Genomic DNA, 24820 nt, shown 5'->3' with positions numbered 1-24820 from the left:
TCAGCGCCCAGCTGGTTAAACCAACCTCCCTGCATGATTTGCATTAACGCAGCTTTCACTTCTCTAAAGACCTTAATGAATTTCTGCCATTCCTGACCTCTCCTCAGCTGCCGATACACACTTTTTTTCCTTTGTGATCTGCAAGAAGCCTTAAAATAATAGCATTACTGTACTTCCCTAAGTCTGGATTTCTCTACCCCAAAGCACCTCAGGGAGACTCAGTCACCGAGTGCCACGAGCAGCTCCGTGAACCAGCGCTCAACCTTCGCGTGGCAGAGACCGATAAAGGGAGATGGCCCAAAAGATAATTGCTGGCTCTGCTTAGAGAGAAGCTGGAGACTTTGGGGTCCCAAGATAACCCGAATCCCCTGGCGGGCCGGGCCCCTGCGCCCCGCAGCCGGGCTGCGAGCAGAGACAGGAACCGGGGCTCGGCTGCAACGTTTCCTGTTTTACAGAGTGAGAAAAGGAGCGAGAGCAGCAAAATGAGGTGGTTGGCACGAAGATGGCAGTTGGAGCGTGTTCGTGCCCGATAACGGCCCGCTCACCCCGCTCCTCCGCGGCGGTCGAGGGGTAGGACGGGACCCCTCGGGCCAGGTAAGTGCCCGCAGCACCAGGGCCGGCGAGGGATGGAGGGGAGCAGAGGCTGCCGCGCTAAAGGCAGCAGCGTGCACCTTCTTTCCTCTTTTTTCACCCCACTTTCAGCCTACACCACTGATACTGGGAGGCTGTAACATGAACCAGCAAGAAGCACTTTTTTTTTTTTTAGTTTCCCTTGAAGCAAGAAGTGTAACAGCTTGGAAAGCAAAGATAAAGGACATGTTTGTTAGAGAGGGTAATTTGGGGTAACAGAAGGAGGAAATAAGAGTATGAGCTTGTCAAGAAGGCCTCAACAGTTTGCTCAGCTTAGGGTGAGTAATGGACTGTGTATTATTTTAAGCTTTACCTTGCCTTAAAGTGCATTTTTGGTTAACGGAGGCTAATCACAAGGGCTGCTCTTGGGATGCAGAGTGACAGGCTGGGCCGCCCAGAGGCAGCGCAGGTGGGAGAGGGGCTGAGCAATTCCTGACGGGAAGAGCTGGATGAGCGGGCACCGAGCACGACATCCGAGGTCCGGACTGAACGTGCAATTGGGCCATTTCTAAAATTAAGAAGAATTAGCTGAAAAACACTTTTAAGGTGTCCTGAAGAGTTCGGAGCAAGCTGTAGACACACGCTTTGTCCCAAGCTCTGGGATTCGTACCCAGCTTCAAGGGAGACACTGCAGGGTGCTGGCGTACACCCAGCTCGCATTTCTCTGCGTGAAGCTGTTGGCCAGACCTTGTCTTACTGCTGGGCCAAGGAAAGCACCAAGGGATTGCTATCCTAGGGACAGGAAAGCTGCATGGAATACCCTGCTCAGCCTTTTATACCCCCAGGCTCCTCCAGCTGTAAGTGTATCACAGTAAGAAACACCTGAACAGTGAAATACTGTTGCGACCCTTCAGTAAATTTAAGCTAAAATTAGAGATGCTTTAGAAGCTATTCAAAGAAGAGAATATTCAAATAAAAATCAATAGAAGGACATAAGCAATTGCCACACTTCAGGGGTCTGGAAGCCCACATCGCATGTGGGCTCAGGGTTGGGAGCAGAGTCTGGGCTGGGGGTTTGCAGCACCTTCCCTGCCCAGAGCAAGAGCTGACTGCCCCCCAAAGCGACGTAGAGTCCGATACCTCACATTTATTTAATCTTGGAAACAATCTGTTTTCACTCAAATCATGTCTTTTCCCTTGGTTTCATCAGGACACAGGATCTCAGAGTGGCCGGGGCAATCACAAGCCAGCAGAGCTGTGCCCAACATGATCAGCCAGCCCGAGAGGGCACGGCTGCGGTGCCGGCGCGAGAGCTACGAGGAGAAGTGCGAGCGGCGGCACGAGACGCGGGAGAACCTGCGGCAGCGACACAACGTGACGACCTGCCGCCGCCTCGGGAGGGGAGCAGAGGAGCCACCGCAGAGCCCCCGGCAAAGGGAGTTCCTGAGGAGGAGAAACCTGGCGAGCGATGCTGGGAGGACACCGCCGGGACAGAAGGCCGAAGCACGTGTCCCCCCGGTCCCTTCCTTGCGGGTGGATCCAGGACCGTCCATCCTGCTCCAGGTAACGCCTGCCCCCGGAGCGCAGCTCAGTGCTCTGCCTGGCACCCCTAAAGCATCCACAGCCTGTCCACCGATTGCAACAGCATCGGGATCCAAATCGAAGTACAGACAAAAAGTGAGAAAGCACCAACAAAAAAGTGCATTTCCTTATCAGCTGCAGAGTCAGGCACAGATAAATGCTGTCACCTCCCTCCCAGCGTGCTCCTCTCCCATTTTCCAAACCCTGAACCAGATGGAGATTTTTCATCATTTCTCCAGGTACAACCCCACATCCTACCTGCCAGGTTGCAGTTTTGCACTTGCAGAAATTATTTTTACCCTTGAAAACTGAGGTCTAAACACCGGGCTTCCCTCCATCACCTTCACTGTGAGCAGGAGGGTGCAGGAATTAGGAGACTCCCTGGTACTCCTTCCCACCCGGCGCGGCACAGCTCACAGCAGCCCAGGGGGCCCACTGCCTTGAATAACACCTATACAAAGATGCAATGCAAAACACCTCAATCTGACAACCAAACAGACTTCCCTTTAAACTTATATCCTGTGCAAAATGAATAATTCCCCTGGTATGTTGTAAATTCACAAAACTCTGTGGGCAGAGACAGCTGAAGGCGAGATGACTTTGGCAGGCACACCCTCAAGCTCCCTTTGCTCTCCTCTCCCGTGCAGAGCAATTACCTGCCTCCTGCTGCCATTCAGTTCACTGGGTTTAATCCCCCACTAGACAGCAGGAATCTGGAACAAGCATTTACACGGCACAGCCCATGCACGGTGCCTTCCCCTCTTTGCTGTTGCAGAGGTATCGAGGGCGGGAGGCTGCGGGGACAGGGGGGCGATGGGGTGAGCACCCCGCTCCCCCAGCCCCGCAGGGAAGCCAGCACAGAACAGGTACCTCTGCTCCAAGACACCCAAACGGTAGCAGAGACCCAAGCCAGGACCCAGCTCCCTGTCATCAAAAGCCCTCATCTTTTCCAAAGATATCTCAGGACACTTTGGGAGGGTTCCTTGTCTTGTTCTGGTGTCGTGTGCCCCCCCCACCCCGAGAAGGCAGCAGGGATTCCCCCACTTCCCCCCAGAGCTCTGGAGCTGCTGCAGCCACATCAGTGGGTCCTTGTGCATTTGCTGTGGTTTCTTGGCATCTCCTTGATGCTCTTCACCCAGTCACTGCAGGGACAAAGCCTGATCCAGCCACGGCCCATTCTGGAGAGATGCTGACTCAAGCTGCCCTCTCGTTCCAGCACCCGCAGAGATGCCCCACATTGCCCCCTGCGCTCTCCCCGCTCAGCCTCGGCATCCCCCTCAGCATTTCGGCAGAAGCCATCCCCAGGCGAGGTGCCTCCGTGAACACCCAAGGTAGGTGAGGGATGCTTGGGTTCCCCAGCAGCTGCAGCATTTCCCTCCCATGTCTAGTCTACATCAAGAGGTCTGGGATGGGAGTGGGAGCTCCCCTCGAAGCCGAACTCCCTTCAGCAGCCCCACACCTCCAGTAAGTTCCACCATCCCAGTCTGAGGTTCTCCTGCAACTGCAGGTGTTAAGAACATCTTTCCTGTGGAGTGATAACCCAGCCCGTGGTTAACAACCCACGCTGCTGCTCTGCCCTGCAGCTTCCCTCTAAGGACCCCAGCCGTGGGACTATTTTACTTCTATTTCTCTGTCCATCTGAGCAGGACTCTCCTCTGCCTTTTGTCCCCATTGAGCTGTGTTACTGGATGCTGTTTAAACAGCTGCTCTCCAGCCTAGAGGCGACGCAGAGACAGCAGAGACGGGCGCTCAAACAAAACAACTTCACAGCCCCTGGGACAGGGGATCCGTCACATCCCTTTGCTTTGCTTTCACAGGAACCCAGACCCTCACAAATCCAAGCGCAGGAGTGAAGGACTCGAGCCAGCAGACAGAGTAAGATGGTGCTCCCCTCCCTCCCCGGGCTGTGAATTTGGGTACCCGCCAGGCAGCAGCCTCCGATGCCCAAACGCGTTTCACCTCGGCACAAGCCTTCGCTGCACAAATACCCCCACGGACTGCTCCAGGCCTCCACACTCGCCTCAGTAACACACTTTCTTTTTTATTTTAGTTGTGGAATAGCAGTTCTAAATAAGGTAAGCAAAACACAGATAATAAAGAGCCTTGAACTCCTGCAAATGAAATCAGTTTCTAAACTTTTTGACCAGGACATTGACTGATGCTAAATTTCTGTTATTTCAAAATCGATGACTCTGGTCCTATAAGCGAGAAAGGCCCTTCTGTCCCACGGGTGTCTGCTGTGCTCACTCAGGAACTGCCCCGATCTGACACCCTACGTGGCACAGATGCAGTAAGGTCAATGCTGGAAGTTGCTGCAGAAAATATTCACACTTCACTGGGAAAACCAAACAAACGAAGCCCAGCAGGGTCTCCTCCTCTGCCCAGAATCAGACTGTGAACTTCAGTTTTAACTCAAAATGTTTGGATCTTGTAGCCAGTTCATAAAGTGTTTATAAACAGAAACAATCCTATTGTTTTTAAACATTTACCCTTTCCCTTTCAGGAAATGGTGCAGCTGTCCAACTACCTGAAGGTAGGTACCAAGTACCACATACCCATCGGGAACGCAGGTCTTCAGCCAGTGCAACACTGCTTTTAAAATTATAATTATTCTTAAATAAAGAGGTATCACATACCCAATCTTAACACAGCCAAGAAAGCCTACAGACAAGCCACTGAGCCCAGAGACCTGTCCAAAATTCCGCAAGTGGAGGCAGCCCTGACCCCGAGCTGGAGGGATCTGGGGGTTCCCCGCCAGCTCTGGGGGTCCCCACTGACCGGCTCTCCCCTTCCCACAGGAGGCCCTGCACCGCGAGCTGCTGCTCAAGCAGAAGATGGTGATTTTGCAGGAGCTTTTCTCCACGCTGCTGCAAGCGTCAGAAAAATCCTGGCAGGTACCGAGAGGCGCAGGAGGTGATTCCTGCTGGGGCTGGGGGAGGTTTTGCCCTGGTGGGACCTGGCTTGTGGGCAGAAACCAGAACTCTCCACGTGTCTCACCCTCTTTCCAGGAGCTCAGCGCTCGCTCTGTCTGGCTTTGGGGCTTCATAGGCTTGGAGATGTCACAGCACTGTCACCTAGACAGGACATGGAGCAGAACCCTCCACCTGCAAGTAGCTGCTTGCCAGCCTCTCTCCTTGCTGTCACCTTTCTTTTCAGGGAGGGTTGAACTCAAACTCAGAAGTTAAGGGGTCACTTTGCTTGAAGTTTTTCCCTTTTGTGCCCCGAAAGAGCGTTACAAAATGTACTTTGCTTTCAGATCAACAGGAAGCGTAAAACCCTTTTCTTCTGTAAGGTTTTGGGCTTTTTTTTTTTTTTTTTTTTTTTTTTAATATACTTGCTTTTCCCACCTTTTCTTAAATAAAAAGCAAACAGAGCCTGTTGGGGAAGTGTTCTGGGCCCCAAACACAGGTCAGGGCCCCAGCACCACAATGCTCTGACACATCTGCTCATCCTCAGAGCCTGAATCAAGCTATTTCCCCACAGCTCAAACAAAATCCTCCAGCCAGCACCGAAAACCAGGGCCCATTTTTTTTTGCTTTCAGGAGGTAAAATTAAGGTGATACATTTTACGCAACATACACAGTGTTTTATATAGGACTTTTAAATCAAATATTAATTTACAGTTCATTGTGCCATTAAAAAAAGTGGTTTGAAACTTCTGCTGGGGCAGAAAAGCGAGTGATTGGGTGAGATGGTGCAAAAAACTTGTGTTAGATGTACTGCGGTTAGAAATTTCCGCCTTCGCTTGCTTCTTCAAATATAATTTGAGCAGGAAAAAACACCCTGACACACTCTGCAGGAAGTAGCCATGAAACCTCAGATTAGAAACAGGTGGGTGCACTTTGCTTCTCTCTATCTCTGCTACAGAGGAGAGACTTTGCTGCTGCTTCTTGCACTCAGCCTTTCATCGGACTAAAAATTAACTCGCCGCTGGCACTGGAGCCAACAGGGCAAAGGAGGGAGATGCTATGGGGGTCCCCGGGAGCTGCCCTGAGGGAGGGAGGCTGGGGCAAGGGGCTTCTCCGGGAGGTGCAGCCAGGTCCTATACAATAATGCTGTGCCGTGGAAATTGATGGTTTGTTGTCCATTTCCAGGCCCAGGTGAGATGCCAAACGCTTGTTGCGGAGGCTTTTTAATCCTTTCCAATAGTTTAGGTTTAGAAGAAATGTGATTGCATACACTGGAAGGATCTGGCAGTAACTCTTGAAATGGCCAGAATCATTCTTGAGATGCTGCTCGCGCTCGTGGATGCTCCTGGTTTGATGGAGCAAGCAAATACTGCGCAGGAGGATGGGGTGTAGTTAAACTGAAGGGATAAAGCATTTGGTTCCTTCCCCCTCCCACGATTTTACTTCTAGGTTAGAGACACCTTCCTACCACAGGTCCGTACCTTAAGTCCTCCATCTGTTGTAGAACTTGCTTAGTTAATTCAAAAATGCTGCCAGATGAAGGAAGCTAAGTCAGTCTCGGTTATTAAGAGTAATTAGTTTTAAGCAGTTCTATTCTTAAAGAAAAAAATTGCTGCTTTAATATATTTTCTTCCCTTCCTGACCTCTGAAGTGGAGCCTGGCTTTTGGAAGTACCTTGCAGCTCTGCAGAGTTTAAGCTCTTTGTTATTTCCAGTGCATTACTACTATGACATGGACTTACTTTTCTAGCACAAGCATCATGTTTGCGCAAACTGGACGCCTTCCAGAAATGGCATTTATTATTACTGCTTTAAATCAGCTATTTAAAATTACTAAGGGAAGGAATATCAGAGAATTCACTGATCACAGGACAACCAAAAGACTACAGCTGCCAGCGAAAACCAGTTTAAAATACTTATATGGCACTTAAATGACAGCAGAGAGAGGTTTTGGAGCTGCCCATTCAGGTAACCTCCGATCGCTGCAGAAGAGGGCTACAGAGGATTCAAATCCAGTATTTGCCAAAGTGGGTGTATTTTGAGGGTGTTAGCCCCAATCCTGTCCTCCACGTGGCTGCCAGCTGGTGTCCCCAGGCTCTCTAGCAAGACACAGCACAGGGAACCCCAGGTGGGGTTCAAACAGTGTCACCAGGGACACGACGGAGGAGAGGAGAAACCACCACCCCAGTGATGATGGCTACAGGGCTCTGATATTGTTTTGTTTATTTGTGGGTAGGGGGTTGTTTTGGGTTTGTTTTAGTGTTTTTTGTGGCTTTTCTTTTTTTTTTAAAAAAAAAAAAAAAACCACACAAAACAAAACCAAACAAAACAATAGCCCCTTTCCTGTAGACAATCTTCAACACAAGGGTTTGACCAAGATTTGCTCACATAACTTTTCTGGTCAGAAGCAGAATTTCTTCTGCCCTCCCACGTATGCGCTCATACTCACTCACCCCTCACTGCCACACTGTTCTGGTAACAGACAGCATATTCCATTTAGGGAATTTTTTGTGTTCTTTTGCCAATTTATAAGCCGCATCTCCATGAAAGGAGTTTGCCAGCACATTTCTGCTCTCACACGTAGGAAGGGCCCCGTGCTCTGTTGCCTTGTACTTTGCACAGTCATTTACACCTGTGCACAACGGCCGTAACACCACCCTCCAACGCGAGCCTTTGCAGACAGCACCATAAAATAAACTGCAGAGGAAAACCAGGCATGATACTTCACATCCAAAAATGCTTTTCAAAATTCCACCTACTTTCTAAGAGGACAGAGCCTTTAGTATTTTGTACCAACAACTGAATTGGGAAGATTTGTTCTATAGGGCTGTAAACTTACTCCTGTGCAGATTCAAACAGTGCTAAGATACCAGAGAATCAGGTTTTACTTGGGTCTAACAGCTATTCCTGTAACATCAAGGAGTTGCTTTTTCAGAGGCTTGACTTCAAACAGCAGTAAGCAGAGAGGACACAGGCGTTCTCAGTATCGGTGGTGGAAAAACAGCCTACGTGAACTCTTTGCTAGAAATTTTGTCTGAATTTGCATGCAGTCTGGTTTCAGAAAGCCCAAGAAGCCTGACTAACACCCAGAGGAGATTATGATAAGGAAAATGAATCATCACTGTTGCCCTCTATCCCCCTGCCCAACCGCTAGATGTTGCAACACAGACCCAACCTATCTCCTAAGGGAACCAGCAAGACAAGACCTTAGCACCAGCCGGAGCTTTTCGCGTTGTAGGGAGGGACCGTCGGGCAGGGAACGGGGCCGTACGCTCTACCAGCCCCAGCCAGACCAACCTGGAACCCCCTTGCCCTTAACATCTCATCTCACTGCAAAAACCTGCACTCAGTAACCAGGGAGACTGCCTCAGGAGAGTTTTTCAATGTGTAAAAGTCTTACTTCCCCATATCCCATTATTCTGAGATCATGAAGGGCTTATTTGGACTCTTGAGCGCTGAAAAGACTTTGACCAAACTTAGCCACAATAGTATAGATAAAAAGGGAGAAAGTGAATCAAAACACAAGCTAACAAAACATTGGGGGTATAGTTCATGATTCCACACATTGGTTCCGTTGTTTTTTCCCCAGGGTCAGCTGAATGAAGATAAACTGAAGTGTAAACTAAGGGCACTTGAAAATCAGCTGCAGGCCTGCACCCAGGTAATGTCTGATCACTGAGAAACTAACTTGGCTGAAGAAAGGCATGAAAAGAAAAGACCAAACCATGTAATTAGGACGGGTCTCAGTTTCTAGAGCAATCTGATTAGATATGGATCTGAAAACGATTTTTCCTCTTTGCTGAAGCAATACTTCACAGCAAATTAGCAGTAGCATTTACACACTCCAGATTTGCTAATATTCAGGCTCAGCAAAATTAGGAATATGTCAGATAAAACCCTTCAAGCACTTTTATTCTTCCTTTAAAGAGTTACTCAAAGGAGTGTGTGAAGAAGATCCTGGTAGAGATGGAGGACCAGAAGCAGACCTACGAGCAGAAGGCAAAAGAGGCTCTTCAGAAGATGCTGGAAGATAAGCTCCAAACAGAGCAGCAGCTGCAAAACTCTCAGGTAAACAACATGTTTTACTCCTGGCTTTGCTTTTATCTACTCTGACTGTGACAGAGCCCCCACATTTCAGGGAAAGGTGATGACCAGCTTACCATTAGTAACAAAGATGCAAAAATACCATTTTTTAGCTACTGAGCAAAGTCTGAAGCAGCTTAGTGGCAACCTGTGCTCATTCTGTGAGCCATGCATCAAGTTATTAAAAACAGCACACAGCTGGGGAAATATACTGCTGTTTGGCAGTATAATCCCTTCTCCTCCACCATCCTTTTGCCCCTTCCCCTGCTCTGCACACTCGCAGGGAATGACAAGCCACACACACAGAGCCATCCAGGGCACGAGGTCTCCAGAGACGCTTTCTCTGGAGTTGCTCTTTTATATGAGAATGGATTTTCCCCAAGAGGTAGCAATTTGCTTTGACCCACAGGATAATTGGGATTTTCAGAAAAACAAGTACATCTTATCCCAAATACTACCAGGCTTCTAAATCCTCCCATCAGCATGGGAACTTGGGTTCCATGCCCATGTTTGCTCTGTCCATCAGGTGGCATCAGCCCCACGCAGGTTATTACAGTCCCGGTGCAGGAGGCGGCAGCTGCCCCAGGCACAGGCCAGATGGTGTGACTGCCCATGGGTGTCATTCAGGGCATGGCCCCATCGGGCTGTGGGTCGCAGCCCACCCGTGTGTCCTCTCTCTCACCCCCAGAGAAGTCTGGCAGCAACGAGAGAGGACCTTGCCTTCTGGAAAGAGCACTACACCACGCTCAAAGCCGAATTGACCAAGATGACCACGACGCACACCGAGCTCGAGAACAGCTTCCACGATTTGCAAAGCGAACTGCAGGTACGTTAGTTCCCCACGGGAAGAGCATCCACCGGAGTTTGCGTTTTCCCATTTGCAAGCAGGGAAACCCCCAAGTTGAGATCACTGTATCCAAAAAGCCCCTTTGATTTTGGCACAGTGGCCACACGTGCAACCTGGTCCTCAGCCCGGGGCTGCCTTTCGCTGCTGGAAAGCCGGTGATGCCACAGGCTCACCGTCTGTCCGTGGCACGGCGCTGGGCTGATGCCGGGGTTCTTGTCACCCCCAGCGAGCAGCCGGGCAGAACGAGCAGCTCCAGCAGGCCCTGTGCAGCCTGCAGAGTGAGCACGCCGCGCTCCACCGGCGAGCCAGCGCCCTGCGCCAGGACAACAACCTGAAGGCAGAGCACATCAGCGCCATGGAAGGTATCGTGTGCAGGGGAACGGTGGGGGGTGGTCTGTCCTCCAAACGAACAGAGGATATACAGAAAATACTCTTAAAATCCTAGTCCTTAAAGCCAAGCACGCGCGCACACACACAAAAGGCTCGCTCTCTCCCAATGTGTTGCACATCTCAGCTTGCCAAGAAATCCTCTGGTTACCAAAGGGCTCCTAAAGTAGTTTCCAACTAGATTAAAGGACCTCAGAGAAGTCAAGTGACTTTGCTAGAAGAAAGGATGGAACGAGAGACCTGGGTGGGGGGGGGAAGCATCCTCAGCTTTGATGAGGGCTTTAGCATCCTTTGTCAGATCCATCAAATGCAGCAATACAAGCCTGGGCAGCTGGTGGGGCAGCGCCTGCTATGGTCTGAGGTGACTGCGTGGTGGGGGATATCACGGGCACATAAACACGTGCTAATAGTGCCTTAAGAGACCGGTTCAGACAGAGACAAGGAAACAGGTAAAAAGCACATCCCTTCAGAGAAGAAAGTGCAGTAGCCAACAACATCCAGCCCACTTTACACATCTGGAGAAAGGGAAAGTTGCCATCTTTGCAGAAAGATACACAGAAATTTACATCAACCTTGGTTTCCTTGTTATTATTTCAGATAAATTGCAAAAAGAACAAAATCAGAAGTTAACACTGGAGGCAACAATCAGCCACTTGCACGGTAAGTGACACAAAAATGTGCAAAGTAAGAGACCTGTGTTAGCGCTGCGGACGGTAACGGCGGCTTTTTTTGTTCACAGACTTGATAAAGAACCAGACCAACGAACAGAAGATGCGGGAGATGATGGTGCAAAGGAAAGGTCAGCAAACTTTGTAACTCCCACCTAGCAATCCTCTCACTGGACACAGGAGCATTAGACCTGACTAGCAGAAGTCTCCATTGGTTTAGAATAAAGGATTGTTTTAAAGCTGCACAAAGCCAGTTATTATATTTTCGTAGTTAACATTAAACTGTAAGTGTATTTATGATAGCAAAGGCTGTAAAAAAATAAATGGATTTCATTGCAAAGTCTACTTCAGTGACTATGCCATTTTTTTCCCCCCAAGCAAAGTACATTGCAGTTTATAATTGCAACTACAGATGCATTTGAAAAAAGTAATAAAAGGCATTTTAACTCTCCCTCTCTTCCATTTCTGGCAAGTACTTAGGAATATTCCTCTAAAGATGATTAACTTGCAGCTACAGCAGAGGCAGGCCTGTGATAACTCACTCAGCTCCTGTGCTCTCTGCTGTTCGTAGCATGTAAATATTATCTTTAAACTGTGCTGAGTAAACAAGATCTAAAGCAAACTGAAAGCCTGGACCTGTTTCTCATCAGAAGCCTGACTGTTTTCTAGACCAGGTTTCCACCACGCAGACCCCACCTCTCACTCCTACCAAGGAAAAACAAAACGCTCTGTTAGAGCGCCCCGAGGAGGAGGAGGGAGAAGAAAGTCTGAAGGATGAGATGCAGAAAAGGACATCCCAGCTTACAGCAAAGGAGAACGAGGTGAGAAAGTCACTGAATCCCAGCTGAGGAGAAAGCTGCCGGTGTAAGCGCTCCAGCAGCACAACACAAAGCTCCTGGAAGCAACCTGAGCTTAGTATCTCCTGTAACGATTCTCCCTGCCAAGTTTTTATCCTGATACCAGCCTCACCTAAACCCCTGATGCAGCGTGTGCATAAGGGCAGGGCACCAGCAGAGCTCTCCATACAAACCCATTTCTGCTCCCACAGATGGGAGTCTTACCAGTCTCACAGGGAAAAGCCAAAGCCAGCTTTAAGAGCTGAAGCCCTGAGCACAAAGGAAGGAGAGGAAGAAAAGAAAAGGCTTGCAAATAACAGGGAAGACCTGCTAACAGAAGCAATGTCCTTACAACTGGGCTGCAAAAAAATACAAAGCTTTCCAACCTCTTACACACTCTTTCCCGCTGTTTCAAGGCACAAGACTGCTAGCACAAAGTGTGCCCTCTGCCAAGCAACAGCCCCACAGTTCTTACAGCAGTACTTAGATAGAAAGGATTTATAGAAAAGGATTTACGACTTACTGTAGCAGAGCTTCGAGCCACGCAGGAGAAGAGCTTGTCCTACTGCCCCACGCTGGTGCGTGCACCACCACCATCAGGCATCGCCCAGCATCACCTGGGCTTTGTAAAGCACAATCACAGCAAAGGGAACAGCTGGGGGGGCAGCTGCCCCCACGGCAGATCTGGAAGCCTCCAGGCTCAGGGAGACTCCTTCCACTGCCACCACCGCCACACCGCTCACTGGGAAGGCAGCAGGGTCTCAGACCATGCGGCTGTTCAGGAAAAAAGGCACTCCCCGGTCTTTGGGGTTGCGCAGCGCAACCAAGTCTGTCCCGTGTGTCCCAAGTTCAGGGGGTTTAAGGGACTCTGCAACTGCTCCCGCAGTCAGTGAAATGCAGACGGAGTTTCAGAAGGAGAGGAAAAGCCTGCCGTGAGTTTGTATTCCACATCTTCTTCCTGACCTGCACACATCTGTGGTCATAAAAAATAACTATTGCTCTTTTCTTCCATGTGGTGTGAAAGATGGCAGCAAAGTCATGGGGCGGTAACTGACAGGGCACTGCCTCTGTCACCACGTTCCCAGTAACACTGGCGTCTGCTCTGTCCCCCATAGGTACATATGGACATACAGGTAGCAGAAGTGAAAATCCCCCGTCGCTGCAGCGCCGATGCCTGGGTGAAGCGCTGCCGCCGCTGCGGGAGCCCCGCCAGTCTGGGTGCATACGAGAGCGAGGGGATCCTTCCTGCTAACGGCCCCTCGCTCTGCTTGCAGTGCACGGAGCTACGCTCGGAGCTGGAGGCCCTGAGCGAGGAGTACCGCTCCTGCCTGACCAGGCTGCGCCAGTGCCGGGACGAGCTCAACCACTTCCAGAGCGAGCAGGCAAAGGTGGGATGTGTTCCTCGCTCCGACTCCCGGTGCTTCCGGACCCAGGCTGCAAATCGGTCCGGGAAAAGTCCCCCCGTTTATTTGTGCAGTGCAAAAAGATGAATGACATGTATGCTAGGGATGAGACAAGAATTTTCTTCTCCCCACCAATTTCCTAGTAACACTTGCTCCTCCTTGCAGAGACGGCGCCACCACTGGATCCCTCTCCTGGTGGCAGTGATAGCAATGGCCATAGCCACCTTCCTGGCAAGTTACAGACCATGAAGGACCTTCTGAATGACTGACCTCACTGCAGGAACTGACTTCTGCTTCACCAGCAGCAACACGCTGTGGCCGCAGCGCACCTTCTGCTGTTTCCTACTTGCCTGTTTGGTTCATATCCTGAGCTGGTCTCACTCCAAACTCCCACAGCTCCAATAAAGCTGGGAGATCTCCCCTTCCCTTGGCTGCTTTGGTTATTCTGCGTCAGTTGAAGTTTGTGCTGCCCAGTCCCCATGGCACTGAGGGACAAAGCCACTCCAGCCACCGCTGCCAGGACTCCTGGGGGGCAGGAGGGACGGGGCATCCCATGCCCTTGGCATCTGGCCTCCCTGGTTTTCATGCCCGGCAACTGAGAGGACTACACAGTTGTCTTCCTTTCTTTATTACCTCCCTAAATGCAAGGTGTTCAACCCTGGACCATCTCTACTGGTTCCTGACAGAGAAACCCAGCTCAGGGAGGCTTTTTAGTCCAGTCCTCCTGGGCCCAATTCAGGCCACCACTCCATGAGCCTGTCTCATGGCCAAGCATCCTCACAGCTACCTCCGCTTGCCCTCCACTGCCAGCACCAGACGAATTCCAGAGAGACAGGGGCTTTAGGCCCCTTTTGGAGCTGCACCGTCCAGGTGTTACGGTAGCGATTGCCCCTCCTTGAAGCTATGAGGCAGCGAGTGACACCACGTTGCGCAAGTAGCAAATGCGATATGGAACCTACTTCACAAATGCAAAAGACTGTGGTGTCCAAATGTTTTATTAATCCTCAGCTGTTTGCAGTAAATAAATATACCCTGACTTTATAGAGCACACTCTGCAGTGAGGACAGAGGCTGCAGAGCAGCTGTGAGGGTGCACATCCACACACTGGTTTTCTGGACAGTTCACGTTTAATTTGCAACTGGCCTATGTCTGGGGCCCGAGACCGTCACTGTTCAGCCTGTGGTGCTCAGGGGCCTCCTGAGACCCCCAGTGGGCCACACACACGGGAACTGGATCTCTCACTTTGGTCCCTGATGCAAGTCAAAAATAGGCCAAAAACTCTGAGTTTGTGTTTTACAAGGCAACTGCTGGAAGAGACACCACCTCACTCGAAATGCAGAGATCTACAAAGTCTCTCTGCGCACTGAAGGCCTCCTTCAGCTCATCGCACCAGGCGTCCAGCACCTCCTTCAGCTCCGCACAGAGGCTCTCCGGGATGCTGAAGGAGTAGATCTGGACCCCGAGACCATCCTTTATCCTGGGGCAGGAGGCCTGGACCGTGAACACCCTCAGCGGCGTCAGCCCCAGGCAGTTCTCAGAACCTTCCTCCATGGCAAAGGTGTACACCGCTGGGTAGCCCAGCAGCACCCCGACGATGGTGCAGAGGTTCCAGCCCGTGGGGACAAACTCACTGGAGGACACAGAGCCGGTGGCAGTGGCCTCGGCGGCCCCTATGTGAGCAAGAAGTGTGGTGAGGTGGCTCCTGATAGCCTCAGCCTCTGCCGGCCCACAGAGTGCCGGACACTGCCGCCTCGCTGATACATCCATGAAGGGTGCGGGGTGGGTGCGCAGCACGGCCGCCAGCCTCTGCCGGGCCAGCCCCGGGTGCAGCAGCAGCAGGGCCGAGCCCTCCATGTCCAGCAAGTGCAGGCGCCGCGGGCCCAGCCCGGCCTCCATTAAGCGGGCCAGGTACCGCCGCAGCTCGGCGGGCCCCGCCGCGCCACAGTCGTACAGCAGGGCCGGCTTCAGCCCCGCCGCCACCGCCAGCACCTCCCCGGCTAACTGCAGGGCCCGAGCCGCCGGCAACCTCCACCGCCGCCCGGCCCCCAGCTCCTCCCGAGCCGCCGCCACCAGCCGCGGCGCCGACAGGACGCTGCCCGCCGGGGCCTCCGCCTCCTCCCCGGCCGCCGGGCCCATGGCCACCGCGCGTTGTAGAGAAGCCACCGCCTGGCCTAAAGCTTCCGGGGCGGCCTCGGTGCTAACGTGGGCGGTGATCCGGGGGCGGAGCAGTTTGGTCCCGCCTGGAAAGGCCGCTCCGCCCCAGTCTAGGCCTGGGGCCGGGCCTCAGGGGCGAACAGGCCGCAGCCGCTGCCCTCAGCTTTCAAAGTGTGTTTTCCGCTTGAGGTGTTTTATTTTACACATATATGTGTGTACGTTTTGCGTGTGAATACAATATATTGAAAAAAAAAACAAAAAAACCAAAAACCCACGCTGGAAGAAGTGCCAGGCTCCCAGCTTGCAACTACAGAGCCCGTAAAAGAGAGAGAAATAAAAGCTAGACACAGTGATATTCTCCAGGCGGTTTTAATAGAGCACAGATTAATTCCCCCCCCCCCCCCATTTAATGATCAAGTATTTATATACAATGTATCAATAGTGGATTAAAAACAAAAATTACAGAATTGAGGATCTAATTCACACAGCTAATGGCTGAAAACAGGAGCTAGAGGTGTTCCTGCCATCCCGTTTTAAACAGTACCAAAACAAAAGTACCATACGCTGTTGAAACAGAATCCGATGACCAGATTTACAGGTTTTATTCAGATTTAGGCAAGGCACTCGTTAAGAAATACTCTATGTACAACATGAGAAGCCGTGGGGCCGAGCAAAGGGCCTGTCACTGTGCAGGGAGCGGCTGGGCCATGTGCATGGCGGGGGCCTGCATCGGCCACCCCTCCTGGTGGTTCTGCAGCAGGCGGTACAGCTGCTTCAGGTGGGCCACGATGTTGTCCTTGATGTCGGGCGTAGAGATCTGGAGCCGCACGCTGCCGCTGTCAAAGGAGCGGGTGAAGTCACCAGAAAACATTTCGTAGATCATCCGGGCCACAACTGGAATGACCTTTTAAGAAGAAGTTAGTTGTTTTAGCCTAACAATTGCTCAATATATTCCTGTTATTTTGCAGGAATTCCCTGCCCTGGATGCAGGGGATGGTTTCCACAATAACCTGAAGTGCACTCGCAGACCAAAGCTATTTGGCACACACAGCATTTGTATTTGCCATGACAAAACCCACCAGCCCTGTTGGGGTTTCCCAGTGTCAGTAACCGCAACAGAGAAGAACAGGTCTCTGGTATCCATGGGCATGGATCCAGAGCCAACGCACCAGCCCCAGCACAGCCGGCACGTGTCACTTCAGGTCCTACCTGAACCACAATCAGCTTCCTCTCCCTGGGTTTTCCATCAGGCCATTCTTCTCCAAAACAGAAGTAGATCTCATATGGTGGCTGTTTCTCTATTTGTCCTTTCTGATGGGCAATCAGCTCTAGGAAAAAAAGCAGAATACTGCAGGGTTGTCCTCTTTCAGTCAGAAACATTCACCACATCCCACCTCATTATATCATCCCACATCTTACCTACACACTGTCCTTCGCCAGAGCCACCTCTTACACATACACAATTACAGCTTATTTCTTGAACCCAGAAGTGCCTTCTTTAACAGCGTTTTTCGGAGCATTAAATGAGTGCACATTCACTTTATTCTGATGCGCACCTGCTCCATGGCCACTGAAGTCAGGGAAGCAGTGGCCCCTACCCCGGCTCCACGCAAGAGCAAACTAATTGGTGCATCCACACCAAGCCCCAGTGCAGACGACCCTTTCCAATAGTGCCACCAAGTGCCCAGACCACTGTCCAAAGCTATTTTTCAGAAGCAGAAGCTACTTACCACTTAGGAACGTTTCCAGACAGAAGAGTTTAACTTTCTTTTGCCTCTCGATCAAATTTGGTGTGGTGGAGGAAGGCGCACAGGGACCAGACCAGTACACCTTGCACTGACAGAGCCGGACAGCGTAGATGGCATGGCCGCTGACCTCCAGGATCAGTCCCCTGTCCATAACATCCAGCAGCCGGCTTGTGAAGACCTTCTGCCTTTCATTGGTGATTTGCTCTGTTCCTGGGAACTTTACTTGCTCCAAACTAATAGGCCCAAAGAGCTCTTCCTGGTCGGGCATAGGACCCAGCTCTCCGTAGAAGAGTCTGCATCCCTGCGGGTTGCTTACCGTCGTCGTCGGTCCAGTCTCCTTTCCTCGATATTCAAACTTGATTTCTAGGTCTGTCACTGAGAGAGAAACTGTCAGTATGGCTTCTCCTGGACCTTTGCGTGTACTGTGTCAGCAGAAGAGACACACCGTGCAATCCATGCTACAGTAAGGGAGATGTGTAAACTATACACAGCTCTCCATGCTAACAAGCAAACAGCCAGAGGAAAAGAGTCAAAACACTTTTTTCTTTTTTTTTTAAAGTGCAATGACAGAAGCACAACAAATCCATATACGTACTTGGCAGAGAGCTGATCCAGAGCTCAGGGCTGCTGAAGAAGTCATGCTGCAGCGCAGTTGGGGGCATTTCCATATCTAGAGGTTCATTCTTTGGCCACACAGCTTCAGGGCTGCAGTTTTCTGCACTGGCTGGAGCCATTGGAGAATCTACAAAAAAGAAACAATTCTTCAATAAACCAAGATTTTATTTTAAGCACACACCAATTTACAAGCAAATACCTTCACTAATACATTAGTCTGCGCCACCAACCATTGATATTAAGAAATGGAAATGTCTCTTGAATAGGGACATGCTGAGATTGATTCAGTTCTTCCTCTTCTTCCTCGTCAAGATCATTATCCTTTTCATCCCACGGAGCTGAGCCAGTGGAACCTGCAAACAAGCACATCCTTGTGGGTAGTCGACCTGGGTGAAACACTGCAGTGCATTTCTTGAAAAAACAATGTAAACTTCTTATTGGCTTTGCACAATATTGGTATTTGCGTATTTGTGTACACAATATTTGTGTATTTTGTGAATATAATCTTTAAAAGGAAAAAAATCCAATCTGTACAACATACTATTTTCAGTTTATAATATATAATTCTATATGTATAATTCTAGAAATCTAAGGAAACGGATAAACTATCGCCAACATTGGCCTGTTTAGCAAAAAACATGCAACTGTGTGCAGCTTTATTCTTTTTAGTGCAGGTACACTGTGGTTCAAAGTCCTCCCGGTTGAAGCGCAGCTGGGCTCACAGCCGGGAGCTGCCTCCTGCCGCACACGGAGGCAGCGCAAGAGTTAATGCCATGGAGAGAAAGGAACTCGCATTGGACAAATGCCTGCTCAGTAACCAGCCCCGTGTCAGCAAGGCCCTCACCTGGATTAATGATTGATCCCTGGGACTGCGGGATATCACACACTTCATAAATTTTAATCGGGTTCATGGGCACCTCCTTGGTGCCATCATATATCAAATTAAATTCCCGGCTTTTGTTAAGAGCACATCGTAGCTGGGCTTTCCACTTTGCAGGGTCTGGCTCATCGACTCCTTCCTGGTACTTTCCCGTTTCCACTGCCCAAGCCTGGGGACAAAGTACACTCTGCTCAGTCCAGCCCTCCCAACAGAGCAGCTTTTATCAGAAATCAAGCTTCCAAACAAATTCAGTATAAAAATCCTTCTCTTGCAGAAGTCTTAACTACAGCTCTTCTGATAATAACAACAGAAAATCTGCTTTAATGCTTTTTCCATTGAAAGAAAGGGGAGAAAAAAAGATGTAAAACCAAATTTCCAAAAGCCATTAGCAATTCTGAGCATGCATCTTCATACAAGTTAAGAAACGATAAATGGTACAGGACTGTGCAGTGAGTTTCTCTAGGTGTCTCGGGTTCAATACCAAAAGCCAGTTTTGACAGCGAGCCATACCCTGCTCGTAGGAGGAACGGACTTGGTTAAAACAGAGCGGAAGAGCAGCCGCAGACACCCAGCTGGCCCTCGCCCTCTCACCCCAACACCAGACTATCGGTCCACCATCCCTCCAAGGCAAAGGTCAGAGATTCCTCAAAGGAGCATAGGAGTTATAATGAATCCCTTGGGATAACAACATTAAGGGCAGCAGTGGTGAGTACTGGAAGTTTGTGGTGGACCTCTTAAGATCTGCGTAACAGTATGTAATGGTTTGCTGCTAAGAAGTAGTCAGCCACCACATCCTAAACCAAGCAAATAGAAGCAAATAGCAGCAATGTTCCAGAATCCATGCAAATAGACATCGCATGGCCTTTGGTGGTTGGAAAGGGTTAAAGAACTCAACACTGTTTCAGGCAGTGCCAAGCTTGGCATCCAGGTGCACAAAGTGGCTTTTCTGAGGTCAAAGAAATAGGACAAAATGTGCCTGGAAACAACTCCCGAGATGCCTATCCAGCTCCTGGGCCAACAATTCAACCCTTTGTCTCTGTTTAAGAGCTGTGATATATACGAGCTCTCCTCTCCCTCACCTTGAAGATGGTGTTCTCCTCCTCGTGCTGCGGGCTGTGCCGAGTTGCGTGTTTCCAGGGGATCTGAAACCGCTTGGCTTCTCGGTTCAGCCAGATAAGGCCGGGATACATACCGCTATCTACCTGGGCTACCAGCCACGGCTTCAAGCGAACTCTGCGCGGGTGTAACGCCATTGTCTACAAAAGAGAGGGACAATAGTAGACCAGCTGCTAAAGGTTAGTTGAGACTCATACGCTTTACATAAAAAAAGTTAATTTGATGAGAAAGGACCCTATGCAGCGTTAGTGCTATTGTTTGTTACGTTACTGCACACTGAAATCACTGATTTGGATTCAGCTGGATGACTCTTCTGCCAGGAGGAGTGACAAACGCATCACGAAGCGGGGACCGTAAGTGTTACAAGAACAACAACTTGCTATTAAATATTCCAGTAAGCAGAGACAGCGTGTTGTGTTTGCTGAGCGCAGGGAGGGCCAGCCCCAATCAAACCGCGCTGTAAACGCTGCGCAGGAGATAAAGCCACAAACAAGCCACAGCAAGAAGAGGCAGCTGAATTTCAAAAGCCTCCACATTCGCCACAGCGAAGGGGCCTGTCTGACCCAGCGCTTCTTCAGGCGTGTGGGACGTGCATCCCGGAGGAGAAAAACTAACATGAGCTGAATCAGAGGCTTCTGCCCCAGCAGAGGTAAAGGTGGAAGGCTGAGGCTGAAGCGGAAGGGACTGTTTTATCAGACGGACGTCCCTCTGAAAGCCATTTCATGACTTTTTCATGCATGCTCTGAATGCAGTATAATCATTCGCAAACATCACTGACCTGCAATAACCAGGATGTTTATCCAGAAGGACATGAACTGTGAGTCTGCCTGCACTCCTGCTAAAAAGCAAGTGATATTGACTTAATGTTTAGGTTTTTTTAAAAAAAAACAACAATGCTGCAGTTAACTGATCAAATCTGTTTCTGTTTAAGTAGCTCCATGTTGCTACTACATTTGCAACCAACCAACAATATTTTTCTTGTGCAGAACAGATACCAAGCCAAACAGAACTAATGACTGTCCCTCTGCAGGAAAAGACAGCATTTGGTATCTTTAGATTTTGGGAGGGGACTTTTATGCTACACATGTGCTTAGAAGGTCCATCTCCCATATTCATTTGTAAATCTTGAAACAGAGGTGAGAAATGACAAATATTCCCTTTAATAAAGCAGCTACAGGATAAGTAGAACCATTGCCACAAGCTGCAAACACCGCTGCAGGAGCTGCAAAATGTGTCTGGTAGCAGAGACAGAGGAGATTCAAAAATCCTATCCAAGAACTAGTCTAGGAACAGGTTTTATTTGTTCAAATACCTGCAGGTCCCACTTAGATGCAAGCGTTCACACAAAATTAATCTGAACACAACTTATTTTATCTGTTAAGCAAAGAAAATGTTCACATTCAGTTCCAAATCTAAATGATAGCTTGTAAGTGTGCTTCGTCAAGGAGCTGGGGACATGAGCAGACTGCTTCCCAGGAGCTGCAAAGAATCAGAAAGCAATCACCAAACTCATTTTTGTGCTTCTGAAACCGCTGTATTGGTTATCCATGTCGAAAATCCCCCCAGAATTAAAGTTTCAGTAGTGTGTTTGCAAAGACACAAAGTCCAGGTTAATCCTGGACTTAGAATTGAGACCAAAACCAGGTATCGATTTCCCTTGCAAAGGGCAAAACCAGAGACTTCTCCCTGGAACAAAGAAATCCTAAACCAAAGCTTGTTTCCACAACCTTTTTTACACTTCACTTCGCTACAAGCAGCCCCCTCTGCTTCTAATACCATACGCTCTGCTCACACACATTGGCAAGACCAAGAGCAAATTCAAACCCACACCCCAGGGAGAAAAATTCGTGCCCCTCTCAAACAGAATGAATTTGGTCACGCGGAGGGTGCGCTGGCGTGGCCGTATGAGGTTTGAATTGTCCCTCGGATCCTAGACAGCGTCTGTCAATACGTGACATTACAATGCTTTATGACCTTTTATCACCAATGACTTGTTGACACAATAACTGAGAGCAAATCAACTTGAATCCCATTGCTGGGCTCAGACGGTGAGTCAGCCTTTTCCAGCCTTCAACTTCGATCCAGTGGGGTCCGCTAATGCCAGAGGCTGCTCCCGCCCCGGGAGCTGCAAGGGTGAGCTCGGGGAACGTCCTCGCACTGCTAATTGGATTTGCCAAGGGAGGCTTGGCCCTTGCTCAAGACTCCTTGGTGCACATACCCAGGAATCAGAGAATGGTTTGGGTGGGAAGGGACCTTTAAAGACCATCGAGTCCAACCCCCTGCCATGAGCAGGGACATCTTCAACTGTACCAGGTTGCTCAGTGCCCCGTCCAGCCTCACCTGGAATGTTCCCAGGGATGGGGCATCTCCCACCTCTCTGGGCAACCCGGGCCAGCGTCTCACCACCCTCATTGGAAAAAATTTCTTCCTTGTATCTAGTCTAAATCTCCCCTCTTTTAGTTTAAAGCCATTACCCCTTGTCCTATCGCAACAGGCCCTGCTAAAATGTTTGTCCCCATCTTTCTTGTAGCCCCTTTAGGGACTGGAAGGGGCTCCAAGATCTCCCCGGAGCCTTCTCTTCTCCAGGCTGAACCCCCCCAACTCTCTCAGCCTGTCCTCACAGCAGAGGGGCTCCAACCCCTCTGAATGGAGGAATGCTGGAAACAGGAATCCTCCAGTTTGCTTTATTACCACTCAAACTGGCTGATGGGGGGGGGTAATTAGCACATCCCTGTGCTGCTAATGCATCTCTGGTCAGCGATGTAATTATTCCCTCTACCCCAATTATTAGGTCATATGTTTTTCCTTGGAGAGGAGACATTCACCCCAACAGGAACAACTCAAGCAGACTCAGGAACGAGCAGACATCCTGCAGCCACCTGTCCGATGGCCGCAGAGAAGTGACCAAGGTGGGGGACAGCCCCAGTTAACTGTGGTGGCTCTCGGGGCCGCAGCACGGTGCCAGCCAGCATCACGACAGACGGCGCACCAGGAAAAGGCGACCTGCAGCCTGTCCCGGCCTCCCCGCATGGATGCTTTTCCCCTCCGCCTGCGCACCCAAGCAAATTCCATGCTCCTGCTCCACCCCATCACGAAGCCTCTGAAGAAGGAAGGGTCTTCTCCAGCATCAACACTGCGATACCACAGACCTCACCCCTCGCTCGTTACCTTTGATTACATTATCCTGTATTTAGTGGGTTCATACTAAATTTTTTTCAAAGGCAAGCAGCTCACCCCTTAACATTAGCGTTCCCCCCGAGACACAGGATGAGTTTCCACCTGAGTGTCCCACGCTCCATCACCTCCCTGCAGCGGGAACCTACAGCTCCCACCTTTCAGAGATCCCTGCATCACTTCTCGCAGGGCGAGGGGACACACCTGGAGCACAATTAACTCTTACAACCCCGGGATCCCGCGCCCCAACGGGGTACCCCCAGCCCTCTGCCATGCCCGGGGAGCCCCTCAAGATGGAAGAGGCATGAGTTCTTACACAGAATTTGGGTTCTCGAGGCTGTAACAGCTTTAGTTCAAAAACAGCTGTCGGCAAATGGGGCGGGGGGGCAAATATCACCCTTGCCCTGACTCTAGGCCCCGGTTTACGCCAACTTGAAAGACGTAGCCCAGGGCTAGTACAGCCCCGGCCGGGAGCAGATGGGGAAGGAGCAATAAAGAGACATTTTCGGCGCGTTTTACCCTCCCCGCTGCCTTCGGACCGCGCCGCCCCCCCCACCCCCCGCACGGCCCCGTCCCAGCCCGCAGCGGGACGCCGGCCCCCCGCCGCCAACCTTCCCACGGACACCCGCCTCCCCCGCGCCTTTTCCAATTCGAACCGAACCCCCCCCACCCCCGCCGCGGCCCCCGCTCCGCCCGCCGCGGCCCCGGCCAACAGCCCCCCCCCGCGGAACGCGCTTCGCCGAGGGCCCGCCGCGGTCCCCCGAGGCGGATCCGCGGATCGGGTCGGGCATCGCGACCACCCGCCACCTCCCCCCCCCCCACCTCCGGCCCCGCGCAACTTACCCGGGCGGGGGGCGGCGGGGCGGCTCCGCGCCCGCGGGGGCTCTCGGCCGCCCCGCGGGGCCCACGCGTGGGCGCAGCGAGGGGAGCGCGGCCCGGCGGACACGCACCGCCCGCCCCGCCCTCACCTGCCCAGGTGCGCCGGGCGCAGCCGCGCCGCGCCCGCCCCGCCCACGGACGGACGGGGGGGGAGAGGTGGGGGGGGGGGGCCGCGCCGTGTCCCCCCGCCCACGGACGCGGAGTGGGGGGGAAGAGGTGAGGGGGGGGGGGGCCGCGCCGTGTCCCCCCGCCCACGGACGGACGGGGGGGGGGGGGGAAAGAGGTGAGGGGGGGGGGCCGTGCCGTGTCCCCCCGCCCACGGACGCGGGGGGGGGGAAGAGGTGGGGGGGGGGGGGCCGCGCCGTGTCCCCCCGCCCACGGCCAGGGGTGCGCTCCCTGTGTCCCCACGGCCGCGGGTGGGGGTCCTCTCCGTGTCCCCACGGCGAGGGGCTCCGCTCTGAGCCCGCCCCCCCGCAGGGCAAGCGCCCCCATCGTCTAACCGCGTCTCTTTTTTTTTTTTTTTTTTAATGGGATATTTAGGAAAGAAAATAACAAGTTCCTGGTTTTTTTCGCGGCTCAGAGCATGCCTGGCCCGGCCGATCCGCAGCGGCAACACTTAAAGCGGGCTGGGATTAACGCAGAGCCACGGGCACGCAGGTTTTTGCTGAAAAGCATAAAAATGTCCCTTTTCTCTGTCCCCCCCCCTCACACCTACCTGGGGCTGCGAGGGGGCTCCGCGGCATCTCCCCCCGGCCCGGCCGCAGCCTTCCTCTGCGATCTCCACCAGCCTCGCGGCTCATTTCTTTTCCTCGTAGGTGGAGAGCCGTGACTCAGTGGTGAATCTTGGTTTCAGGAGATCATACAATACTTCGCTATTCAGTTTCAACGAAGCAGAAAAAAACATTGGGAATTTCCCTTCTCTTTCCCATCATGAACACTATGGATAGTGCTGGATCCCAAGTTTGGAAAGG

The 24820-nt window shown here is 51.4% G+C and overlaps 3 protein-coding genes across 4 annotated transcripts; 1 reads left to right on the top strand and 2 right to left on the bottom strand.

The window, feature by feature from the left end:
* Positions 1-446: 446 nt before the first annotated feature.
* Positions 447-13725, top strand: TRAF3IP3 (TRAF3 interacting protein 3). 2 transcript variants are annotated; one of them, XM_074163335.1, is made up of 16 exons: positions 447-594; positions 1781-2133; positions 3368-3482; positions 3969-4026; positions 4202-4226; positions 4655-4684; positions 4950-5045; positions 8649-8720; positions 8987-9127; positions 9831-9968; positions 10216-10351; positions 10974-11036; positions 11116-11175; positions 11714-11865; positions 13155-13268; positions 13449-13725. In XM_074163335.1, the coding sequence occupies exons 2-16, from the start codon at positions 1837-1839 to the stop codon at positions 13530-13532; spliced, it is 1581 nt and encodes a 526-aa protein (XP_074019436.1). In that variant the 5' UTR covers positions 447-594; positions 1781-1836; the 3' UTR covers positions 13533-13725. The 2 variants fall into 2 exon arrangements, with proteins under 2 accessions (XP_074019436.1, XP_074019435.1); XM_074163334.1 differs by having other exon boundaries at positions 12996-13268; positions 13449-13707.
* An 851-nt stretch (positions 13726-14576) lies between these two features.
* On the bottom strand, positions 14577-15419 carry C24H1orf74 (chromosome 24 C1orf74 homolog). The gene has a single exon (XM_074163310.1). The coding sequence runs from the start codon at positions 15417-15419 to the stop codon at positions 14577-14579; it is 843 nt and encodes a 280-aa protein (XP_074019411.1).
* Positions 15420-16119: 700 nt separating this feature from the next.
* Positions 16120-19933, bottom strand: IRF6 (interferon regulatory factor 6). Its single transcript, XM_074163309.1, has 7 exons — positions 19760-19933; positions 18645-18849; positions 18031-18153; positions 17781-17927; positions 17168-17560; positions 16647-16765; positions 16120-16341 (listed from the first exon to the last, which is right to left on the bottom strand). Exons 1-7 carry the CDS (start codon positions 19931-19933, stop codon positions 16120-16122), a joined length of 1383 nt encoding a protein of 460 aa, XP_074019410.1.
* Between the last annotated feature and the right edge of the window lie 4887 nt (positions 19934-24820).

Source organism: Numenius arquata, chromosome 24, assembly GCF_964106895.1.
Source record: "Numenius arquata chromosome 24, bNumArq3.hap1.1, whole genome shotgun sequence".
NCBI lineage: Eukaryota > Metazoa > Chordata > Aves > Charadriiformes > Scolopacidae > Numenius > Numenius arquata.
The sequence above is the reverse complement of the archived record's forward strand: the minus strand, read 5'-3'. Positions and strand labels throughout refer to the sequence as shown.